This window comes from Amblyomma americanum, chromosome 8, assembly GCF_052857255.1.
Source record: "Amblyomma americanum isolate KBUSLIRL-KWMA chromosome 8, ASM5285725v1, whole genome shotgun sequence".
Classification (NCBI taxonomy): domain Eukaryota; kingdom Metazoa; phylum Arthropoda; class Arachnida; order Ixodida; family Ixodidae; genus Amblyomma; species Amblyomma americanum.
This window is the reverse complement of record NC_135504.1, coordinates 66,147,022-66,169,994: the sequence shown is the minus strand read 5'-3', so window position 1 is coordinate 66,169,994 and position 22,973 is coordinate 66,147,022. Positions and strand designations below refer to the sequence as shown.

At 48.6% G+C, this 22,973-nt stretch overlaps 1 protein-coding gene across 1 annotated transcript in view; it reads right to left on the bottom strand.

Moving 5' to 3' along the window:
- LOC144101827 (putative helicase with zinc finger domain) overlaps window positions 1–22,973 on the bottom strand; it is a 66,935-nt gene that overhangs the window by 6,478 nt on the left and 37,484 nt on the right. Inside the window, exons 15-19 of the mRNA XM_077635046.1 lie at window positions 15,331–15,449; window positions 14,673–14,987; window positions 8,068–8,175; window positions 7,866–7,941; window positions 6,443–6,644 (exon numbers count right to left, since the gene is read on the bottom strand). Coding sequence (XP_077491172.1) covers window positions 6,443–6,644; window positions 7,866–7,941; window positions 8,068–8,175; window positions 14,673–14,987; window positions 15,331–15,449 — 820 coding nt within the window. The remainder of the gene's footprint in view (window positions 1–6,442; window positions 6,645–7,865; window positions 7,942–8,067; window positions 8,176–14,672; window positions 14,988–15,330; window positions 15,450–22,973) is intronic.

Sequence of the window (22,973 nt, the reverse complement as noted above, 5' to 3'; positions counted from 1 at the left end):
TTGGGAGTTTTGTTAAGCTAATGTTCCTATGTTTCAGCAGTCCAAATAAAGACGCAGGCTCTGAATACAATCAGGAAATTAAGCAAATAAGCTCTGGAATTACCATATAAACGCATGTAAGGGCCGCACCCGTGTAAGGACCGCACCCCGTGTTCCCAAAGGAAATATTTGAAAAAAAAAAAAAAAATCCGTGTAAGGGCCGCACCCAAACTTTCCAGGAAACACGCAAGAATAGCCTTCGAAATACATGCGCACAGGAGCTTCGAGGTGCCGCCCATGGTTGGCGCCCAAGGCCGCGGGCCATCATCATCATCTTTTCTTCTGCCGCGAGCTTCTGCTACTGTACTTCCGCTATCCGTATCGGCATCGGTATCGCCAGGTCTAACTTTGTTCTGTTCTGGCTGTCAAAGCATGCGTTTTTTGGTGGTTGTGTTAGCGTGGTCGCTCGGCATAGTTGTTGCTCTCGTGCGCTGTCGTTCTTCGCTTTTTTATGGACTGCCTCCGAGCATTGTCACTGTTGCACGATGGGCAAGCACCTCAACAGCTACACGGCGGGCTTTAAACTGAAAGTAGTGGAGTTCGCTCTCGAACACGGCAAGCGTGCCGCGGGCAGAAAAGTTGACGTGGACGAGAAGTGTGTCCGACGGTGGTGCGGACAAAGGGATGCGTTGAAGAATACCAGCTCCAAAAAGCGCACTTTCCGAGGCAAGCCATGCAAATTTCCTGAGCTAGAAGAAGAGCTGCTATGCTATTCAATGGAAGTGCGGAACAACGGCTATGCGTTGACAACGGACATGCTGCGCGTAAGGGCACAAGCCTTGGCGCGTGCTAAAAGCATACCGCACGAGGACTTCAAGGCTAGTGCCGGCTGGGTACGAAGATTTCTGAAGAGGAAGGGCCTATCATTTCGGTGAAGGACCACGCTGTGCCAGGGGCTGCCCCCCCGACTACACCGACAAGGTGCTCAGCTTTCAGAAGTATGTCATCGGTCTGCGTCGTGAGCACAACTATATATTTTTGCAGATAGCGAACGCCCCCCGTGTGGTTCGACTGTCCCGAGAGCTGCACAGTTGAACTGAAAGGAAAAGAGTGTTTTTGTGCGGACAACCGGCGCGGAGCGCCAACGGTGTACCGTTATGCTGTGCGTCACCGCGGACGGGCGGAAGCTGCCCCCCTATGTCATCCTGAAAAGAAAAACGATTCCTAAACGCGTTTTCCCCTAGGGAATTGTAGTTTGCGCCCAAGAAAAGGGCTGGATGGACGATGAGCTTGTGCTTGACTGGGTAAAAAGCGTTTGGGAGAAGCGCTTAGGCGCCGTGCTGGCCCGACGATCGCTCCTTGTCTTGGACAGCTTCCGCGGTCACTTGACGGGTAGGGTTAAGGAACGCCTGCGCGCTATCCGCACAGACATGGCCGTGATACCGGGCGGCCTTACCGGCATACTGCAACCCCTGGATGTAAGCGTCAATCGGCCTTTTAAGGTTGAATTTCGAGGGCAGTATTCGGAATGGATGGCCAATGGCAATCACGACGAGACGCCGACAGGGCGGCTTAAGAGGGCACCGCTCGCGACTGTGCTTGGATGGATTTTGTCCGCGTGGAATTCCGTGTCGACCGACATTGTAACCTGGAGTTTCAAAGTGACCGGAATTTCAAACAGTTTAGACGGGACCGAAGACAACTTTCTGTGGGCTGAACATTTACCTGAACACAGCACCAGCTCGGAGTCTTGAAGACTCCGTGAGTGATGCCTGAACGGTAAATAAGTGCCGCGCATTCCAGAATGGTTTGCTTTCACTTGGAAAAAAAAAAAAACAATTTTTTTCGAAAATTGCGTGTATGGGCCGCACCCCGAAATTTGCACCCCCGAATCTGGGAAAAAAGGAGCGGCCCTTACATGCGTTTATACGGTAATAGCACTATTAAGAGCCCCAGCTGACCTTTTGTGTATCAGAGGTGCAATGTCTGACGGCAAACTGGCGTAAACATAATTTTCCCCATGTGCGCCCGGTAGAGAGCAACTAATACTCATAGCTGCCACTAGATGTTGCCTTAACTATCATTCTCATGGTTTGTCAACACTTCTTTTTACAATAGCATGGCAATTTGTGTCATAAAAAAAATTTATGCACACTCCTAATCTATAAACTTGAACCTTCTTTTGAAGAAAACCTGAACCAGTATTACCTCAGTGAATCCACGAATAGCGAGGCCACTTACCTACCACTAGAGCACTTATCGCTCGCAGCCACCATCAGGTGATACCATGCTCAGTAATGCAATTGCAATGCTGATTCATGAACAATAAAATATTTATTTCAACTTTGTGTAGAGCAATCCTACCCGATTCATGTGGTAGCGAAGAACTCCGTCAGCTTACTTTGATGCTTTTTAATAAGTGTCGGGGTTATAAGGCGCTCGTAGGTTGACAGGGCTACCAAGGCCTGCTCATGTGAGTGTGCACCCGCCTAAGTGTGTAGGGGATCCAGCGCATCCATGACTTGTTTTGGTGTGGCTGTGCTGCTTGCCACCTGTATTTCTTGGTCCGAGTCGTCACCCTCCATTCCTGTGTCTGTGACACTCTGGATTTTTGTGTCCAGCTCTTCAGCTGTCACAGCACAAGCATCAACGAAGACAAATTCCTCGAGCGTCAAGTCACTGGGAGCACCGCGCCGATCGCAGAGCAACTGCCACGAGCCAGCGACATCTGTGGTGGATCCCATGCTTTCGTCTTCCCACTCCATTTCTTCATTCAAACAAATGCCTTCTTTGAATCCTGCTCTCCTGAAGCAGTTGGCCATGACCTCCCTCTTTGCTGACTACCGGGACCGCAAAACCATCTCCAAGACCACGAACATGCCAGTTTTGTCTTTCTTCGTTGCTCGATGTTCAGCGGAAACCTTTCAATAACTGGCTTGCGGTATGCGCACTTGACACTATTTATAATTCCCTGGTCAAGTGGTTGAATCAGGGAGGTGCATTTTGCCGGTAAGTACTCGAGCTCAACGTTGAAGAGTGCACAGTCCCGAACATGGTGAGCCGAGCAATTATCCAAAAGGAGGCAGAGGTTTTGTTCCGCCTTGCACATTTCGGCATCCAGGTCCTTCAGCCAGTTGCTAAACAAATCCCACATCATCCACACCTTTGTGTTTGACGCATATGTTTCACTGCCATGTTCCTCTTTCCATTGAAGCAACCTTGCTTCTCACTCGTTCACATTACAAATGGCACAAGTTTATCACTGCCATCTATGTTTACACAGAACAAACAGTCATACGCTGCTTACCGTGTTTGCTACCATGGCACGTTTCATTTTTCAAAGCCAACGTCTTCCTTGGCAACAGCCGGCAGAAAAATGCAGTCTCGTCGGCATTATATTAGTTGGTGCCGTCGTAACATTCCAAAATGACAAGCCAGTCTCCTGCTCCAATTGTGTTCACTTCAGCACACTCGCCACCGGCCATCTTCCCTACAATATCATGCCGTTCCTTGAATCGTTGCAGCAACCTGTTGTCTGGCCTTAAAATTGTTGCACCCAAGCATACAAGCAAGATTGAGTGTTTTCTGCTGAGAAATGGCCCTGTTCAACTGCATGTTTTTTGCACACATATCCAAGAACCGTCAACGTAAGCAGCTTCCTTCGGAGTTTTTCTTTGTTGGCCTGAGCCACCAGCACACACAGTACTCATGATGCCATCTTTCCACTTCAAAATCGTTGAAAGCGAGCTCAATAAAATTCCATACATTTCTGCAACACCCTTCTTTTTTTCGCCGCTCATCACTTCAGTGACAATTTTGGCCTTCACATCAAGGCTCAAAAACTTTCTCTTCCGAAGTGCACCGCTCATCGTAAACAGGAAAAGAACGTCTGTGCACAGCGAGACAATCAAACGAACTGGTCGAAGGAACGTGAGTGGCGAACGGACGAGTGCTATTCATAAGCCTACTTCCGGTTGGAGCTTTCCCGTTTCAACAGGCCTGTGACGTCAAGACGTGACGCGTTCCGGAGCTTCCAAAGCACTCCAGCTAGCACACGAGGAATGTGCCCGCTGCAGGTTTCATATGTACACGATAGATGGCACGATAGATATGTACACGATTATTGTCTGTCCCTGCTAAAGTTATCATGTTTGTCTGCTTGTCAAGGAGGCTCCTGGTATGTGCGTGCAATGCGCGAGGACTGCGTTAAATCGGAAGTGCAGCATAAAATGACCTTGTTAAATGGGTAAAAAAATACATGATTTTCAATGGGCAGAGATTGGAAAATTTAAAAAATGCGTTGCTTCGCGAACGCCGTTAAACTGAGGTTTGTTACATCGAGGTTCAACTGCACAGCTTTTTTTTTTATTTTACTCTTTAACAAGAGCGAATGCTACTGGTGCCATGCATCAGAAAACCCCTATGTGCCCCCATTCCTATTTTCCTAAATGCTAAATGACTGGAACTGCATAATAGCGTCGATACGAGTGAAAATTTTCCCCAGAAAATGCACTGATGAACAGTCTAAATACGACATTAAACTGCACTATTATACACTCTGTTGTTATGTAACCATCCCGTACTTTTCATTTTCTGCTATTTCTTTTATGGCAACTATCATATAGAATTCTTCATCCTGTGAAGACTGTTGGACTGGAACCACGTACCACGATATGTGCAGCGTTGACCTGGCAACGATGCTGACATCAACGCACTGCTCGAAAAGTGATGCAAGAATATTTCTTTGTTTTGATCGGCGGACCATGGGGCAAACTATACAGCACACACACAGACAAAAAAACACCTGTGCACAAAAAGTGACGAGAAACAGCACGGTCTAGATGCCTCAAGGGGGTTGTGCATTACTTCTGCACTCTGTAACTAAATAGCCAAAATCAGTTACAACAAACAGCGCAATTCAATGGGATTCATTCCATACATGGAATTATTTGTCATGCTCGAACCCACTTACAATGAAATTCAGTAAATTTCACAAACCAATTCATTATATATGAGGCTGTGAACAGCACAGCGAAAATGTGCTGTTGAAATGGAAAGTATGCTACTCCCCAACAATAATCTACTCCAAAAGTAAATTATTGGAGAGAAATACACACCTATTTCAAGTAGGCAGTGATTTTAACCTGAACACTGCGTTTAGCTCCATCGATGAGAATCACATTTTCGACATGCGACATCATATCAACGAAGTATGATCCCCTTCCCTGTATTCCCGAGCAGTATGGTCGCAGCACATTGGTGGCAGAAAGGGCTTCGTGAAGCGTCAGGCGAAGGCGATCATCTTCTGGCAGCGGCTACACGGTGGCACCAGAATTCAGCACACTGGAAGCAATTTCAGACTCCAAAGGGCTCACTGTCACAGCTACGTCATTGTCAACCACCAAAAATCCTCGAAGGAAACTTCTGCTGGCAAAGTGTCTGGAACATGGGCGAGTTCTTCCCACAGCATGGAAACGTCATTGTCATCCTGCACTGTGCGCACTGGGCCTTCCACCGCACTATCAACCTCAGCACCGTCAAACACCACAAGCATAAGGGAAGCAGTTCCGAATTGTGCCTTTAGTCATGTTTTGACAGGCACAAGGAGACGGCCATCAGCATTCGGGCGTTCTAGTGAGTTGTCTCTGATAGCTGAGGTTTTTTTTTTTTTTCAAGATGGTATTTAGCATACTCCATGGAATCTGGAAATGCGCTGCAACTTCAAACTTTTTTCGCCACGCTCAACACGGCAATTGACCTCTAGTCAGTCGGAAAGCAGCAGGGCTTGCCGCTGCTTCGTCATCTTGCAGGATGAAGCACCAGAAAGCAAGTGCGCAGCAACGCAAGCGCAGCCGGAGTCGGGAGAGCAGAACAACTGCATGACTCACAAACGTGAACAAAGAAAGCATGGAGGATGACGTCTCATAACCCACGTAAGCGCCGGGCCAGCCGGGCTGACTTCACCCAAGGCCAGCACGACAGGCTCGCACGTACTCGAACACATGGTAGACGGCTGCCGATAAGGAGCACTGCAAAGCAAGGCCGGCTGACGGAGAGAATTTTAAAGGGCCGCTCTCACTCCTCCTGTGTTTCATGGGTTCAAGGGTGTGGCCAGCAGCGTGGTTGCCCAAAGACTACAACATTTAAAAGGCTCTTTTTAGGGCAAACTACACTTTATGCAAACAGACCTTCGTGGTCCTAGAAGTTCAGGTCAGCAAAATTCAGCTTGCGCATACGAGTCTGTACAATACAACAATTCCTTCCCAAATCGATGCCATTTTTTAATTTCCCCCTCTACTCCATTGGCTGAAGCGATGACACGCCCTAGGCTTCAGCCAATAACTAAGAGCGGACGTGGGGTGCGGCGTCACTTCAGATAATGGCGAAGGGCAGGAAATTAAAAAATGGAATGGAATCGGTTTAGGAATCATGACATTATAGTACACGTTTTTACAACACTCACCGGCATGCGCCGACCGAGCAGAGCGACACGGGGTCCCCAACTACGGCAACCAGTGACTGGGCACGTGTGATGGCCGTGTTGAGCAGTTTGGCATCCGAGAGGAACCCAAAGTTGAGTGCTGCCTTGAAGGCAGTCTGCTCCATGGGTAGGCAGGTGACACGCGTCCGGACCGTGCTCAGAACCACTGCTCGGAACTGCTTGCCTGCAAAACACTCCCACCTCAGCCCTCACGTTCCACTTCTGCCCTAACTCAGACACTCTCTATTGCACTGAAAGTATGGCTAACAAGACCGACCCCCAACACCGGCGCAAATTACCACCGAGAGAAAAACAGGTTGCTAGATCCCTTAACTCGCAAACATCACATGATCCTAAGTTACTAATCCTCCAAAGATCCAGAGCTCAATTGACAGTAATGTCGGCTTGGCGGACGGTTCGGGAGCAGCATTCTATGCAAGCGACCAGTAGTCATCAGTGTGAGGTGGCCTTGCCTGGCCTATTTTTCCGCACACATCACTGTTGAAGGTATCACAGGAACCAATTGTACGTTGATTTTAGTGCAAGTTATCGTGTGATGAAAAGCTAGAAACAAGGCAAGACATTTTATGATAAACTGCGACTAGAATGAAATCACCTTCTCTGCGGCATTGATGCGAAGCTCGCCAGGCCTAGTGACACCAGCTGTACGGTGCGTTACTACGGAGCCAGAAGAAAACACCACTAAGGAGTGCGCGCCCCATTTTAGCTTTTGCACAGCATAGCATTTTGTACTTTCTGGTGGGAACGCTGAGAGCACGAGGCGAGTTAGCAGTGCTGAGGCACCCTGTGGTCATGGTTCCTTAGTGCAGTCCGGTGTGGTGGATGATGCATCCGTGGCCGTACCAAGTGTCGCAAGCAATTATAGACTACTAGCTCCCAGCGGAACGTAACATGGAGGCAAAATGCACAAACATGAAAGAACTGTTTTGGCTAACATCCCTCTTTTTCAAATTACCAGCTGCAAAGGTAGGTTTATGGTTTATGAGGTTCAATGTTCCAAAGTGACTTGGGCTATGAGGGATGGCGCAGTGGAGGGCTCCGGATAATTTCGACCATCTGGGGTTTTTTTAACGTGCACTGATGTAGCACAGTACATGGTCTTCTAGCATTTTCCTTCCATCGAAATGTGACCACTGTGGCCGGGAACGCACCCACGTCTATCGAGTCAGCAGCCGAGCGCCACAACCACTGAGCCACCCTTTCCAAGGAATGGTCCTGACAGGAGTGTATATGGTATTACCACAGAGCTCCATGGGTGCAATTGCACTACTGGTAAACAGGCCGAATCCATCATCACCACACGGCCAAGTAAATACACATTTCTCTCAACTACACAGACACTCCTAAAACGCCTTGTAATGAAGCCATGGAAGCACACACATACCTTGAACATTGGGAACGCTTTCAACTCGAACACGAGAGAGTCTGAGCTTCCTCAGCTGCATCCGAATGCATTGCACCTGAAATAATGAAAATGGACAGCTCTGGAATCCCCCTGTTCGCACTACCAGGATAAAAGGCAATCAGTTGACGGCTTACTATAACCGACACCACTGCTAGCTGCCTCACAGCATTGCAGTGCTCACCTGGTCATAGTAAGGGGTCAGAACTGCAATGGTGGATGGGTCACAGGCACCCCAGGTTCCAGACCACTTGTCTACCAGCTGCTTGACCACTTCACATACTTCCGCCACCTGGCAATAAACGACAACAAAAAAACAAGGGCAGGAACATTCCAGACCCACTGACGTAACCCGCAAGTGGTTCAACTGGCGGTAGGTCTAGTACCAACATGAACACTGATGAACTTTACACAGGCCACACACAGTCTAATAAAGGCACTATAATGAGATACTATGCACACTGGAACAGCTAGCTCAGGTTGAAGCTCTTATCGATAGAACAATTTCTCGCAAGATTTGTCAACTAAAAACCATGAACCCACCAACATAGTCACAAGATCGGCAAGCACATCCACTGCACTAACACCACAGCTTGTTTACATACAAAATGACCGCAGAACCACATGCAGGTGGCTGCCCATGCAATGGAATCAGAGGCTATAGAATCATGGAATCGAGGAACGGTTCAGCGAGCAAGTGGAGACAAGTGTTTCCAGTCGTGATATGCAACACAGATGGCACTGCCATCTACTCTCAAGGAAGTTCACATAGAGCCCCCCCCTTAAAGAACCATGCATCAGTACTCAGCCACGTTTGTGCTAAGAAAAATTTTACCAGTTGCCCATTAACAGCAACAGCCCAGAAAGCAAGAAGTGCGCTGTTAAACTGCACATTTACAGCACTGCCTTTAAAGCTGTAAGATGTAATGAAAACGGCACGACGAACGAGGACAAGAGCAGAACACACAGGAGAGGACCAGTACGTCATCACATGATCACTAAATACAGCAGACTCATGGATTTCTTTTTGTTTGAAATACCATAAATCTGAATTACCAGGAATGTGGCTTAAATCATCTCAGACTACATGTGATTGATTTGCTTTATGGATATCTATGCATACAAATAGTATTTTGCAACTATTTCTCATTGCAAACGTAGCTAAAAGGATGAGCATAACATAAAACATGGGTGAAAGGCACTAATATCTACTCGACCAGCAGCCTCCAACTGGTTACGGGTTGAAAAAAAGTTTACACACTGGTTTCACAACCCGGACAAACTACACTCTTGAAACAGCCTGATAACGAATTTCTGAGGACGTTGCCACCGCGGCGAGCTCAGTGGTTAGGGTGCTCGCCTACTGATTCGGAACCCCGGGTTCGAACCCGACCGCGGCAGCTGCGTTTAAATGGAGGCAAAACCCTAAGGCGTCCGTGTGCTGTGCAATGTCAGTGCACATTAAAAATCTCCACGTGGTCGAAATTATTCTGGAGCCCTCCACTATGGCACCCCTTTCTTCCTTTCTTCTTTCACTCCCTCTTTTACCCCTTCCCTTATGGCAGTTCCTTCAGGTATCCCCAGACAGATACTCCTCCATTTCCTTTCCTCAAAAACCAGTTTTCATTTTCAGGACATTGCATCATCCTGAGGATGTCCTCTACTGATCCTTAACAAGTCCTCACCTAGACCGGTTGTCCGGTCTCAGCACAACCTCAAACTTGCCCAAGAAGACCTTTTTGGTCTGTTTTCAGGACATGAGATGATGGTTTGGTTAATTTGGACTGACTTGTTTATTATCACCTTTGTCCCTGCCTATGGATTAATTACTGTATTTACACGATTGTAAGTCGACCCCCCCAAATCATATTTACGAAAAAAACTTCGAGGTTGTTTAAGCTTGGCCTTGAATAGTTGAACGCGATAGCATTATCCAGCGGCTGGCGATAAACAGCGGCCGTTGGATAATGCTATCGCGTTCAACTATTCAATGCCGCGCGCGGGTGTGCCCGTGGCCACATTCCAAAACGAAAATGTATCAGTCACTGGACTACTCGTCCACACTTGAGCCATCGTCCTCACTAGCACTGCCGTCGTGATCGTTGCTGTGGTCCCACAGCACGTCATTCTAACGTCGTCATGCAGCGAAATCCCACACTTTACAAACAGCCACATCACGACATCGCGTGGAACAGGTGAAAATTTTCCCCGCTGCAGCTGCCACACCTGCATCACACGTTGCGAACGTCGAACTTGCGGCCCGGCATGCAGCTGTTCGTTTTTTCGGCGTAAAGAATGGCAGGCATCTTGAATCTAGCCTTGAACGAGCGCCGGCCGCTTGCCAGACCTGGAGCACAAATGATGATTGACGAAGCACTACATTAAAAACTTGTGAAACACGGCCGGCAGTAGACAAATGCGTCAGAGCCAAAGAGAAACTATGCGTCCTCCATGCTACTCGTGAATGGCATCGGTTCTTCTGTCGGCTACCGACACTCCCTGACACCGCAGCTGTTCCGAGTGGGGGTGCCACCTTGATTGGAACAGCGGCCCTTCCATCAACTATCAACGCTCCCTTGAGTGCCGAGTGCGCATTTGAAGAAAACTTGTTTTTAGCTTGAGCTTCCCGCAGAAAGCGATTGCGTTATTGGGCCGCCGCGCTTATCAGAAACTTCAATCAGCAGCCACGTGTGGGGTGCCAGTTTGGTGCTTATCCGGCCGGCAGTAGACAAATGCGTCAGAGCCAAAGAGAAACTATGCGTCCTCCATGCTACTCGTGAATGGCATCGGTTCTTCTGTCGGCTACCGGCACTCCCTGACACCGCAGCTGTTCCGAGTGGGGGTGCCACCTTGATTGGAACAGCGGCCCTTCCATCAACTATCAACGCTCCCTTGAGTGCAGAGTGCACATTTGAAGAAAATTTGTTTTTAGCTTGAGCTTCCCGCAGAAAGCGATTGCGTTATTGGGCCGCCGCGCTTATCAGAAACTTCAATCAGCAGCCACGTGTGGGGTGCCAGTTTGGTGCTTATCGATAGCCGCCATCGGCCAACGCCCGCACGGAGAGGGGATGCAAGTTCTGCACGTTGACATAGCAGCTGCCCGAGGCAAGCACCAGGAGTGATGCAACGGAGCCGCGCAGCAACAATGCAACCACGCTGTAGCATGCCCGATATCTTGTCCGTCTCGCCTTTACTTATAGTGCCATGTTTTCATTTCAATTGTAAGTCGACCCCCCCCCCCCCCTCCCCACTTCGCATTTTAAAATTTCGAAAAATAGATCAACTTGCAGTCGTGTAAATACGGTATTCATTCAGTTTTTTCATACAATAACTCAATGGCAAAGTCACTGAGACAAATACACATACTACAGGGCGAAAATCTAACTGCCCAACCCCACTAGAAACATGCAGTGAATAAGTTCTAGTTAACCCTTTCAGGAGCGCAATTTTTTGCTTTCATCAAAAACAATCATTTTCTGCGAAAACAGTATATTCAGGACTCAAGAAAGGGCACATTCTCTAAAAGAAAGATAAGAACAGCGTTAAATTTAATACCAACGAAACAGCCAGGACGAACAGGACGCATGAAAGACGAACAGGACGCGTGATGAAAGGGAATGTTAGTTTTGCAAAGCGAAGACCAGCGGGTAAATTTTTACACAGATGTACAAAATTCCGTGATTGGTGAAAACACACCGATCAGGGAATGAGTGGAATTTATTCCCCTTTCAATCGTCACTTGCAGAGTCAGCTGGTGCTAGGCTCTGGTTCATCCCACAAGAACTTGCACAGCATGTCCGTTATCAACACACAGCCGTTGTTCCGCACTTCCATCACATAGCAAAGCAGCTATTCTTCCAGTTTGGGAAACTTGCATGGCTTGCCTCGGAAAGCGCGCTTTTTGCAGCTTGTGTTCCTCAATGCATCCTTTTGGTTGCACCATTGCTGGACGCACTCCTCGGCCATGCGAATTTCCTGCCCGCCACACTCTTGCTGCGTTCGAGAGCAAACTCCCAGCTGTGCAGCTATTAAGGTGTTTGCCATCGTGCTAAAACTGCAACGCTTGGCGGCCACAACTACGGTGAACACCGCCAACATGTTACTGCAACTAACGTGCCTTTGGCAGCCACAAAAAAATCTGGAGCTAGTGATATTGATGCCGATATGGATAGCGGATGCCGATATGATAGCGATATGGGAGCGGAGGAAAAAAGTTGACGATGATGATGACCCTGGCCTTGGGCACCATCCATGGGCAGCACCTGGAAGCTCTCCTGTGCGCGTGATTGGCCACCGTGATCAAGTGCACCACTGCTCCCAGCCGGAGCCGATCACTGAGGAAATGGGGTGCGCATTTCGAAGGCTATTCCTGCATGGGTCCTGGAAAGTTTGGGTGCGGCCCTTGCACAGATCTTTTTTTATAGCGATAGCTACATTACGCTAGCATTTTCGAGTCTTCAGCGTGGCACCCCCTGAGCTGCGTGGCAGCCCTTGAGCTGCGTGGCTGCTCTTGAGCTCTGTGGCGGCGCCTTGGCTGGTCACGTGGTCGGTTGTATGGTGCAGAGCAGCTGTGCCGGCGAAAGCAAGTGGGGGGGGTGGGGGGGGGGGGGGGGGGTGAATCCAGATGTAGCTATCGCGTGACTCCAGATTTAACCAGAGCTAAACCACAGCCATCTTTTTTAATATTTCGTTTGGGAAAACAGGGTGCGGCACGTACATGGGCGCACGGTCCTTTCATGTGTTTACAGTGGAACCCCCTTCATACGTTTTTCACCGGGCCAGAAACAAAAAAAATGTAACAGCCGGGAAAACGCCACAGTGAGGAAGCTCCAAAAATTATTGAAAACAGTGCAGCCCTGACTTGAAAAAATTTATTTCCACAAAGTAAGCTTAAGACTTTAAAAAATCGAGAATGGTGGAGTGCCGTTTCTTTCGTTCACTGGAAAGCACTAAGCATTTTTCGATAGCCTGGAAAGCCGCATTGCTGTCAGCGTCGATTTGACGTGCGACATACCTGCAGAGGAGGTCCAGAGCCGCAACGGCTTCTCCAAAGCTCGGATCTGCAAAACTCCCCGGAATCATGTGGCTCGTGCTCCTCGTCATCATCACAGTCAGCGACTTCTCTCGTGACAGAGTTCGCAACTATCTCGGCGATACTTTGGCACTCCGACATCACAACAGCAGCATCCACGGCGACGTAGTCATCATATGTGACTCCCGTGGCACCCAGCACATTCAAAGCCTCAGTTAGCTCTTGATCACGAGAGGCTGCTTCTGACTCTTCAGCTTCCGTGGCAGTTTGCACTTTCCTGCTTAGCTTTCGAGCCGAAGAGCGCAGCATTCCCTTCTATCCCGGCACGCTTCGAGACGATGCTGTTAAGCGTCGAGGGTGGCAGACCAAGGTCCTTGGCAATGTCGACTCTTTTTCGTGCTGGCTGCCTGTCAACTGCGTTTAGTACATCCAGCCTTTCCTCAAGGGAAAGCGCCTTCCGCTTGCACAATGCCATCAAAGCATGGCAAGTCGCTCGCGGTGTTGGAGGTGTTGCAGTTACAAGACGTTCTCCTTACGACGTTCACGAGGCAGTGGCCGTCTAGTGGCGGTCTCTCCAACTCGCGTGCGGTTTCTCATGGCCTCCGAGATTACCCCCGCGTGCATGCAGGGGTGATTTCAGAGGCCATGGTCTTGCAGCCAGTTCCATAGCCAAGCCTGGCCAAGACCTTTCAAAATGGCGGTTGGCGCACGTTGCCCAGCTGCGACGCATCATGCGGGAACGTTTTCACAGCTACAACGCAACAGCGGGGTTCCCGATAAATTGGATCCCATGGGAACTATGCCGGGACCGGACAAAAACGACGTAACAGCCAGGAAAACATATCAGCGGGGTTCTACTGTATCTGGTAATTTGTTAACTTGGAACCTCAAGGGACTAGAAAAAAACGCCCGAATTATCCGAAGGTTGAATCAGTAAATGGCTACAAAAAAATTTTTTCGAACGTTTCGCTCCGAAAAAACAACAAAAAACGACAGTGGTTGTCTTTTTTCGAGTGAAAACTGCACGGCAATAACAATTTTTCACAATTCCATATTACTGTACTGCATGTCAACTGTCGTGTATATCAAAGCAGAACTATTGCAAAACAGCAAGACTTTCCACAGCCTCCATGACAGGTGTGACGCTGTAGCAGTGGAACCGCCTCAAAAGCGATGGCGTCCATGTAAGGAGGGCTCATCACACGAGCAGCAAGCAGCCCGGGGTGAGTGGACATTTGCGGCTGAAAGGACCAAGTGGACAGAAACGAGAGAAATATACATTTGAGCTGGAAGGCGTATGTCACTTCATAGCTGCTGCTGGCTCATAACACTGCATGCCTGCACCAACAGTGCACGAAAAAAAAAGCCCAATTCAACCAAAATCTGTGACATGCTTACAGCGCAAGACCACACAAAATGTACACATGAGTCAGCATGCCAGGTTGGTTTACTCTGGTTCAAGTCAAACAAAGCACTGCGTAAGAAAAGAAAGACACCGGTAGTAACGGGTGGAAGAGCCTGGATTCATGCGAGTGCTTGGGAAGCTAGTGAAAACCACTTTTTGGGGAAAATAGTGCAATTCGCAGCGTGAAAAGAACACCCAAGCTATTAGCTCATGGTGCAAACCCCACAAATCGGAGTCGTAGCCGGTGCTGTACGACACGTAGCAATGACAGATGAAGGCAAGAGCTGGTGCTGGGACCACAGCAACAAAAAGGCCAGACCTCAACCCCGATCTGGAAACCACTGATGCCCACCTCCATCTCGTTGATGTACGAGGTGCTCCCATCGCACAGCTCGTCCTCACCGCGGGCTGCAAAGAAGCTCAGCGGTTCCAATAGGTGATGTGGGCCAGGGCTGCCTACAGCGCGCAGGTGGCCCCCATAGAAGCACTCCGAGGTGAAGCGCACCAGTGCCTCGTGAGAGCGGTAGTTGTCCTCGAGCACCACCTGGCAGGGGTGCCAGCCCACCTTGTCCCCGTGGGCACGTGAGAACGCACCGTGCAGCCGCTCCAGCAGTGACACGTGAAGGCGGCGCTCCCGCGTGTACACCGAGAACACCTCCGGGTTCAGCTGCAGAAACAAAGAAGGGTTGACTGCATGCGCTGCACTCCACGGCTAACACAGTGTTGCTGTCTATCTGCCTGTTAACACACTTGCAACAGGATCCACAGAAATGTGCAGAAAATCCTCGACATCTCCAGGTCTTGGTGGAGAACTGTGGTTTCATCACCACCATGGACAATGATGCCAGAAAGCACAGGTGCTTTCTGTTTGTTCCAAACTTCACCCAATGATCTTTATCAACCAAGAACACAGAAAATGTCACTGCTTGTCTGAGAGTCCCAGTGCACTCAGGACAAAACGAAACGTAAACAACTGCTCCCATGAATGACCAAGTGGCCCCAACAGTTACCTGCATGTAGTCGCCAGCAAGCACAATGCGGGTGTTCTCATCGGCCAGGGCCAGTGGCAAGATGCACTCGGTCTCCATCGCCTGTGCCGCCTCATCGATGAATATGTGTGTGAAGGAGCCTGGGCACACAAAAAAACAAAGCGGTTGAGGCAGGGCAGCAGTGAGGGTCTCCAACAGTACTAACAGTACCAACACAGGCCTTACAAGTACATCATTTTTTTTATGAGAAGAAAGCTCAGGACCCAACACTGCCTGCTCGTAAGTACCCATACTGCCCGACCCTGAAGATCTAGAGCACTCTGCATCACTAAAGTTGACCATCGTCCTTTTCCAAGAAGAGAGGAGATCATCTATGAGTGCACCACACAGTCAATTCGGTAAAGCAAACTCAGAGGAGAGAAAATGGGTACACATAGACTGGCACTCACATCAAGGGGAGCCTTTTTCAAATGATGCTGACGAGACCAAGGCATCAGTTCAATAAACCGGAAGTTAGAATTCACTTTACACTCAACACCAGGAGACTGGCAGCGTGGTGGTGAAGGTCGCCCGATTTCTTGTCATCATGTCTTTTACAAGGGCCCATGGAAGGGTACGCTGTGATGCATTAAGAATGGATCTTCTCAGGGAGTTTGATTTTTAATTAGTCAGTGTAGAGACCTGAAATTCCAAGGCATTAGAGTAGAATCTCAATGGTGCAATCACGGCTGATGCAAATTTTGTGATGATATAAAGTTGTGAAATTTCCTGGCCAAAGTACTGTATAAACGCGTGTAAGGGCCACACATTTTTTTTCTAGATTCGAGGACTAATTTTCGGGGTGCGGCCCATAAACATAATGTGCGAAAAAAAAAATTAAGTGAAAACACACCAATCAGGGAATGAGTGGCATTTAGTCTGCGTTCAGTCGTCCATCGCGGAGTCTTCAGACTCCGAGCTGGTGCTGCGCTCTGGTGCACGCTCATCCCACGAGAAATCATGCAGCACGTCCGTTGTCAACGCGTGGCCTTTGTTCTACACTTCCACCAGAGCAGAGCAGCTCTTCTTCCAGTTTGAGAAACTAGCACGGCTTGGCTTGGAAAGCGCACTTTTTGCAGCTTGTGTTCGTCAATGCATCCTGGTTGCACCATCACGGGCCGCACTTCTCGGCTACGTCGAATTTCCTGCCTGCAGCACGCTTCCTGTGTTCGAGAGCAAACTCCCAGCCGTGCAGCTATTGAGGTGCTTGCCCATCGTGCTAAAATTGCAATGCTCGGCAGCAGCACACAAAAGCCACAACTACGGTGAACTAACGCTACCATAACTCCCGTGCCTTTGACAACCCCAAAAACCTGGAGCTGGTGATACTGATGCTGGTATTGATAGCAGGAGCTCATGGCGGAGGGAAAAGTTGACAATGATGATGATGATAACCCCCAGCCTAAGGCACCATCCGTGGGCGGAACCTGGAAGCTCCTGGGCGCGTATGTGGCTACCGCGATCAAGCGCACCATTTCTCGCAGCAGGAGGTGATCGTCGAGACCACGGTGCGTGCATTTCAAAGGCTATTCTCACATGGGTCATAGAATGTTTGGGTGCGGCACTTACCATATTTATTAGAATCCATGGCCGATAGATTTTTTCAAATAATCACATTCCAAACTCTAGGGTCGGCTTAGATTCGAGGATTTTAAATAACGCACCAGTTTTTCATTGAAACTGCTAAATATGATGCATAGCTAGCGCAATCTAGTCAGTATCGCAGCCACTACTAGTGATGCCAGTAGCCAACCTTTACACAAGCGAGGTTGCCATTTTGACATGTGTCGTGTCGGCTGTATCGGTGTGCGGCGTGATGTTATCGCGATGGCACCAAACGGGAGATGCCACTACAGTGCCGCTTTCAAGCAAAAAGTTGTGATAGCCACAGAGGCATCGTCGAACCTTCAAGCCAGACGGGACTTCGGCGTTGACAAGAAAAACGTCCGTCGTTGGAGGGGGCGACAGCAGCTTTTTGCGTGCGCCGCAACGAGGATGGCATTTAGCGGACCAAAGAAAGTTTGTCACCACGAAGTGGAGACAGTTTTGGCCGACTTTGTTCGGACACATAGAGCAGCTGCCTTTCCAGTGACAACAAAGTGCTCCAAGCAAAAGCTAGGGAACTTTCAAGGGAGCGAGGCCTAACGCCAAAGGATTTCAAAGCCGGCCGGGGCTGGCTTCAGAAATTCATGAAGCGCTTCGGCTTCAGCCTCCGACGTCGCACTTCAATCACCCAGAAGCTGGCAAGTGATTTCAAAGAAAAGCTGATAGCTTTTCAGCGCTATATGCTGCAAAAGAGAGAAGCGGCAGGCTACAACCTTGGGCAAATCGGCAACACCGACCAGACAGCTGTGTATTTTGATATGCCAGTGGTGTACACCGTGAATGAAAAGGGTGCCAAGGAGGTGAAGGTGCGCTGTGCGGGCTACGAGAAGCAGTGCACAACTGTGATGCTGTGCTGTGCAGCTGATGGACATAAACTCCCTCCTTATATGATATTATATGATATGATAAGGAAGACACTGCCTGCTCGACAAACTTTCCCAAGAAATGTCATTGTGCGGGCAAATGAGAACAGGTGGATGAGGGGTGCGATGGTGGAAAAGTGGGTTAAGATTGTGTGGCGACAGCGTCCAGGAGTGCTTTTGACAAAGAACTCGCTCCTTGTCGTCGACTCTTACCGTGGGCACTTGACTGACAACTAGGCGTGTGCAAATATTCGAAATTTCGTACACAAATCGAATATGTTTGATATTCGATTCGTATTCGTATTCGAAAATTGATATTCATGAATTCCCGAATATTCAAAAATTCCCAAATACTCGCCAGCGATCGTATACTGCACATACTTTCATAAATTCAACCGTGGCAGAACCACAATATCTGGGCAATTTAGCCCATGATCGGGTTAAAAATTCCAGGAAAACAATACAGAAATCCTATCTGTTTCCTTCTCCGCCGTTTATCACGCGGACCGACCGCACCCCGGCGCCGCAAGGCTTCACCTCGTGAGAACTTCCCCAAGTGGGCTTTCCCACATATCCCCCGTGCAGCGAACAAGATGGCCGACGGCCCGCTTCGAGTACTCGCAACGTGAAATGGAGCTTTTTTAAAATCCCTCGGTAATACGTTACATATTTAATGCCCACATCCGAATAATGCATCCTGTCGCCTTCAGAACTCTCCGAGCGTGACTTCAGGCATTCCGTTTTGTAAACTACGCTATGCGGGAAAGCCTACTTGCGGAATGTCGCGGGAGCCTCCTGAAGGGGCGCGTCGAGTAGTCACAATAGGGCAAGTGATACTGTTAAAATCCCGCCCATTGCATGGTGCATTGTAACCTGCACACCTCTTTAGCGGGCGTAACGGCAGGCATGGCAACAATCCGAAGGCCTTTGTCACTAGGGCAAAAAAAAATAGCCTGGCTGCGTAGTTTCGGTTCCTGAGCTTCACCGCTGCCCCGCGGCAACTTCAAATGTCGGCCCGCGCATTCGCCGATAGTCCAATCCCAGCTCAGTGCGGCTTATTTCTTTTTCATTTTTAGAAACCCCCTCGCCGCTTCGACGCCAGCGTGAGTTCCCTGGCCCCTTCCTTGCATTTCTGGTGTTCTTGCAGCACTCCTAAACGGGTGGCTCGTCACGGGCTTACTGGTGTTAGCGCAATGGAGCCGCCTCATGAGGCCTTACTGCATCTTCAGCATTTTCGGCAGCATTTTTTTTTTCGGGGGGGGGGGGGCAATTTTATAAACAGAGGCCTTCAGATGAACCGAGCATTTCTTAATGTTCTTTGAACTACAAATGGATGAGGTTTTACTAGTCATCATGTTATTTTTTGTTGCCAGTCTTGTCAGTTTATGGATTTTGTTTTGCATGATCTCCTTATAGTTTTGATACTGTTATGCTGTCTAATCAAGTAGTATACATTTCTGTGCACATCATGTTCTTTTATACTGTACTGAGGCAGTCTAGTTTTGTTTACTTTAGTTGCAAAGACCACACACTATTTTGAAAAAAAAACAAGGGTCACAGTGTTTGCTTGCTCAACATTTTCTGAAATTTTTTTTGTACTGAACAGATATTCGATTCGATATTCGAAGTCATTTTTTCTTCATATTCATATTCGATTCGTATTTGAAGATTTCAATACAGTAGCCGACCGATTTTTCGGACTCGAAGGAACCCGAAAAATGGTCCAAATTATCGAACAGTCCGAAAAATCTGTGAAGTACAAAAAAATCACTTTATTGAGATGAAATCGGCTTAAGGGGGGAATCCCCTCTTAAAACTTTTCCTTATTTATGGGTGGATATGGTTGAAACTTGCACCATCTGCATATTTTTGCATGCTGATTTCAAATATCTGATCAGTTTTCTTGGAGATGAAATAGTTTTCAAAATTTCACCTAATTCATGTTGCTCATTTGGAGGTGAGCTAATTACTAAACACTCTATGGCATGATGAGAATAGACCTGCCAGAGCGACCTATCTAAAAGGATCATAGAGTGCAACAAGAGAAGAATTAATGTGCTAGAAGAATTTCAACCAAAGTTACACCTAGTCAAACTTTTGTGACAAAAAGCCCAACTTGGCACCCAAGATTGATAATTAATTTTGTAAATGTTGCTGCATAATAACTAAACATACTTTAGTCTTAATGCACTGTCCAAGAGTTTTTCTTTCTAACAGAACAAGAATGAAAGCTATAGCACAAATAGTTTAAGAGATATCGTTCCTCCAAAATTGCAGAACCCTGAAAATTGCAGTTTTGAGAAAACGAGAAAAAACATCTCACAGTATCTACTTGTAAATTACATCAATGATTGATATGTCAACATGATCAGAAACTAGTGGAAAGTGAACTAAAGCAAAAATTAATGGCTTATGCCAATTTCAGCCTAAGTTATGCAATAGGAAACTTTTGAAAGGAAAGGTCCATTTGGGTACCCAAGACAGATAACCTCAGTAAATTTTTTCTTGTGGTCTTTGCATTTACCTTGGTGTCATGTGACTCACTAGGTTCCCTTTCTAGCAAAAAAAAAAATTATAACAATAGCAAGAACAGGACCGGAGATATTAATCTTTCGAAAATGCACCACCACCAAAATTGGGGGATTGTGAGAAGCACTCAAGCCTCACAGCATATTTAATCAGGAAAGAAAACCCCAAAGACCTTCGCATGCTTTCAAAATGCACCAGGAGCATAGTCAGGCTGCATGCTGTCGCGGTGCTTCTTTTTTTCTGCTTTAGCAAAGCCAAGCGAAGCTGCCCGCTTCTTCGCAGAACGCGTGTTACGGCGCAAGTCCTTTTCTTCAGCTCTCCTGGAGACAGTTGCTGGCATGTTCGCGTTGCATTCTTGCAGAATTGCTGTTGCTGTATGCTTGCAGCCGGCATTGAAGCGCAGCACAGCTTCTGCTGTGGCTGCTTTTACAGCAAACAGTGACGAATGCCACTCTTTGTGGATCAAGGTCCAGATGATCGAGTGGAAGCTCTCGTTTGAATTCTGGGTCTTCTCCCGAATGCACCTCTGCAGCAGGCTCTTCTCTGATATGCGACTGTACACGGGCAAAAGAGCTTCAGCCACATCGCTTGGCAGACTATACTTATGCTTCGGTTTGGGCTCCTCTTTTGCTTTTGCAGCGTTGTGGCGGCACCAAGACTGCTCACCAGTGGGACACAAAGTGTGACTGGGGCAGTCATCAGTAGACGTGATGTGGTAATATGTCGGCCATCAGCACATGTTGTGGCGCTGTAGAGACCTCTCAAATAGAATTTTGCCTGCCTCTACCTCCATTTGGCCAGCCTTGCAGTTGGTGTTCTTTTGGCACTCGTGGCGCGATCTCCAGAGTTCATAGCCGTCAGTGTTCGGATTTGGGCCAGTTTCGCAGCCCAGACAAAAGTTTGACAGCACCACATAATCGAACACATAACCAGTGAAGAGTTCCACTACGGCACCGACGCCTATATGTGACGAGTGCCCACGCATCATCCATGTGCCGTCGTAACACACGGCAATGTTCCCCCTGTGCCCAAAACACAAGTCGTCATATACCTTCGCCACTGCCTGCGTGGCCTGTGCCATAGCTGCCGCGGCTGCTCGAGTAGCACCAGGCTGCAGTGTGTTTTTCAAGTGCCGTTGAAACGTCTTGTTGTGCATGCCATGCCGCGACAATCCCATCGCCGAAAAGATATCGTTCATTGCTGTCTGGGCGTTACCGGTCGACAGCATTGCTCGACTAGCAAGAATATTGAGCTCGAAAGGATTGCACTTTTTCTCACCGTCAACCCTCCGCGAGTTCCACTCGGCCGCAATCCCACCACAGTTGTCACATAGCACGATCAGTTTCACGGCGAGACCATAGCTCTGGTCGCCGGTAATCAACCTCATGCATCCGCGACACATTTTGCACCGCACGGCATCCAAGAGGACGTTCGCAATGCTGCGGTCAATTATTGCATAGGAGGCTGTTCCGTCTGCATCTGATCCTGCGGACGCACCACTTGCATCGGCGAACAGCGCGGTCTTTCTTGCCGTCGCCGGCGTCGATTCCAGTCGATCAAGTGTAGACTGCTCACGAGCACTCACTTGAGTTATGTCACTGTTAGTGACAGGCGTGGTGTCAATTCATACACGACTACAATCGGCAAGAAGAACACCGCCGTTATCCAGCGGACACGGAGAAGTGTCGCTGCCCGCAACGTGATCGTCGCGCAATCCCGTAGCACTGGCGCTTGCTTGTTGCGCAGTATGCAACAATGTCGCGTCATTAACACGTTTCTTTCCTTTTGCACGCTTTCGGCCGAACTTGTGCACAGAGCGGTACTTCTTCGTGCCTCCTGGCATGGTTCTCGCATTGCACTAGCGTGGTCGGCAGAAAGACAAAATGGCGTCGACGGGCGTCCGCTTCCCATGGCTAGCTTCCCGGAACCAACCGGACGACGCCATTTTGATCACGTGCCTAAACCGGCCAATAGCAGCGTGCAGCACTATTTATTTTTCTTTCGTTTTCTTGGCAAAGGCGGCATGTACAGGGTTGCTGCTCGAAAGAAAAAATAAGCCGAAAGCCCGCGCTTTCGAACGAGACCAAAATAGCCGCGGTAGAGCGCGTAGTTTTGATGCGCTGGGCGATCGAAATTGGGTGTCGTTTGTCCACAGTTTAAAGGGTGTCGTTTGTCCACGTGGGGTATAATGATGAAAATTTGCATACAGATGCCGAATGGCGCGAGGAACACGAAAATTAAAAGATTGAAAATCTGATTCTTGGGCCGATTTTCGGTGCAAAAGAGCCGTGTCCCCCCTTAGAGATGTCACTGGTTTTACCTTGCGGAAAATTTCTCTGGCGACAATTTGCCCTTGTATTTGCGCCAAGGTTATGCTTTCACTGTACACGCTAGACAGCAAGGTCACGACATTTAGTTGGAATACTTCCCGCGCCTCTTTGACGGACCCGGCGGGGCCATGTTGTCCACAACCCGAGTGTGCACCACACCGCTCGTTAAACACACGCAAAGATAAGGCACTTTTCTTTCCAAGCGGCAGTACCGTCGGACGCAATCACAAAACGGCGAACAGATCTAACTTCGTGAAGACTGAGCGCCACTCGGTCAACGCAGTCAGAGAAACCCAAA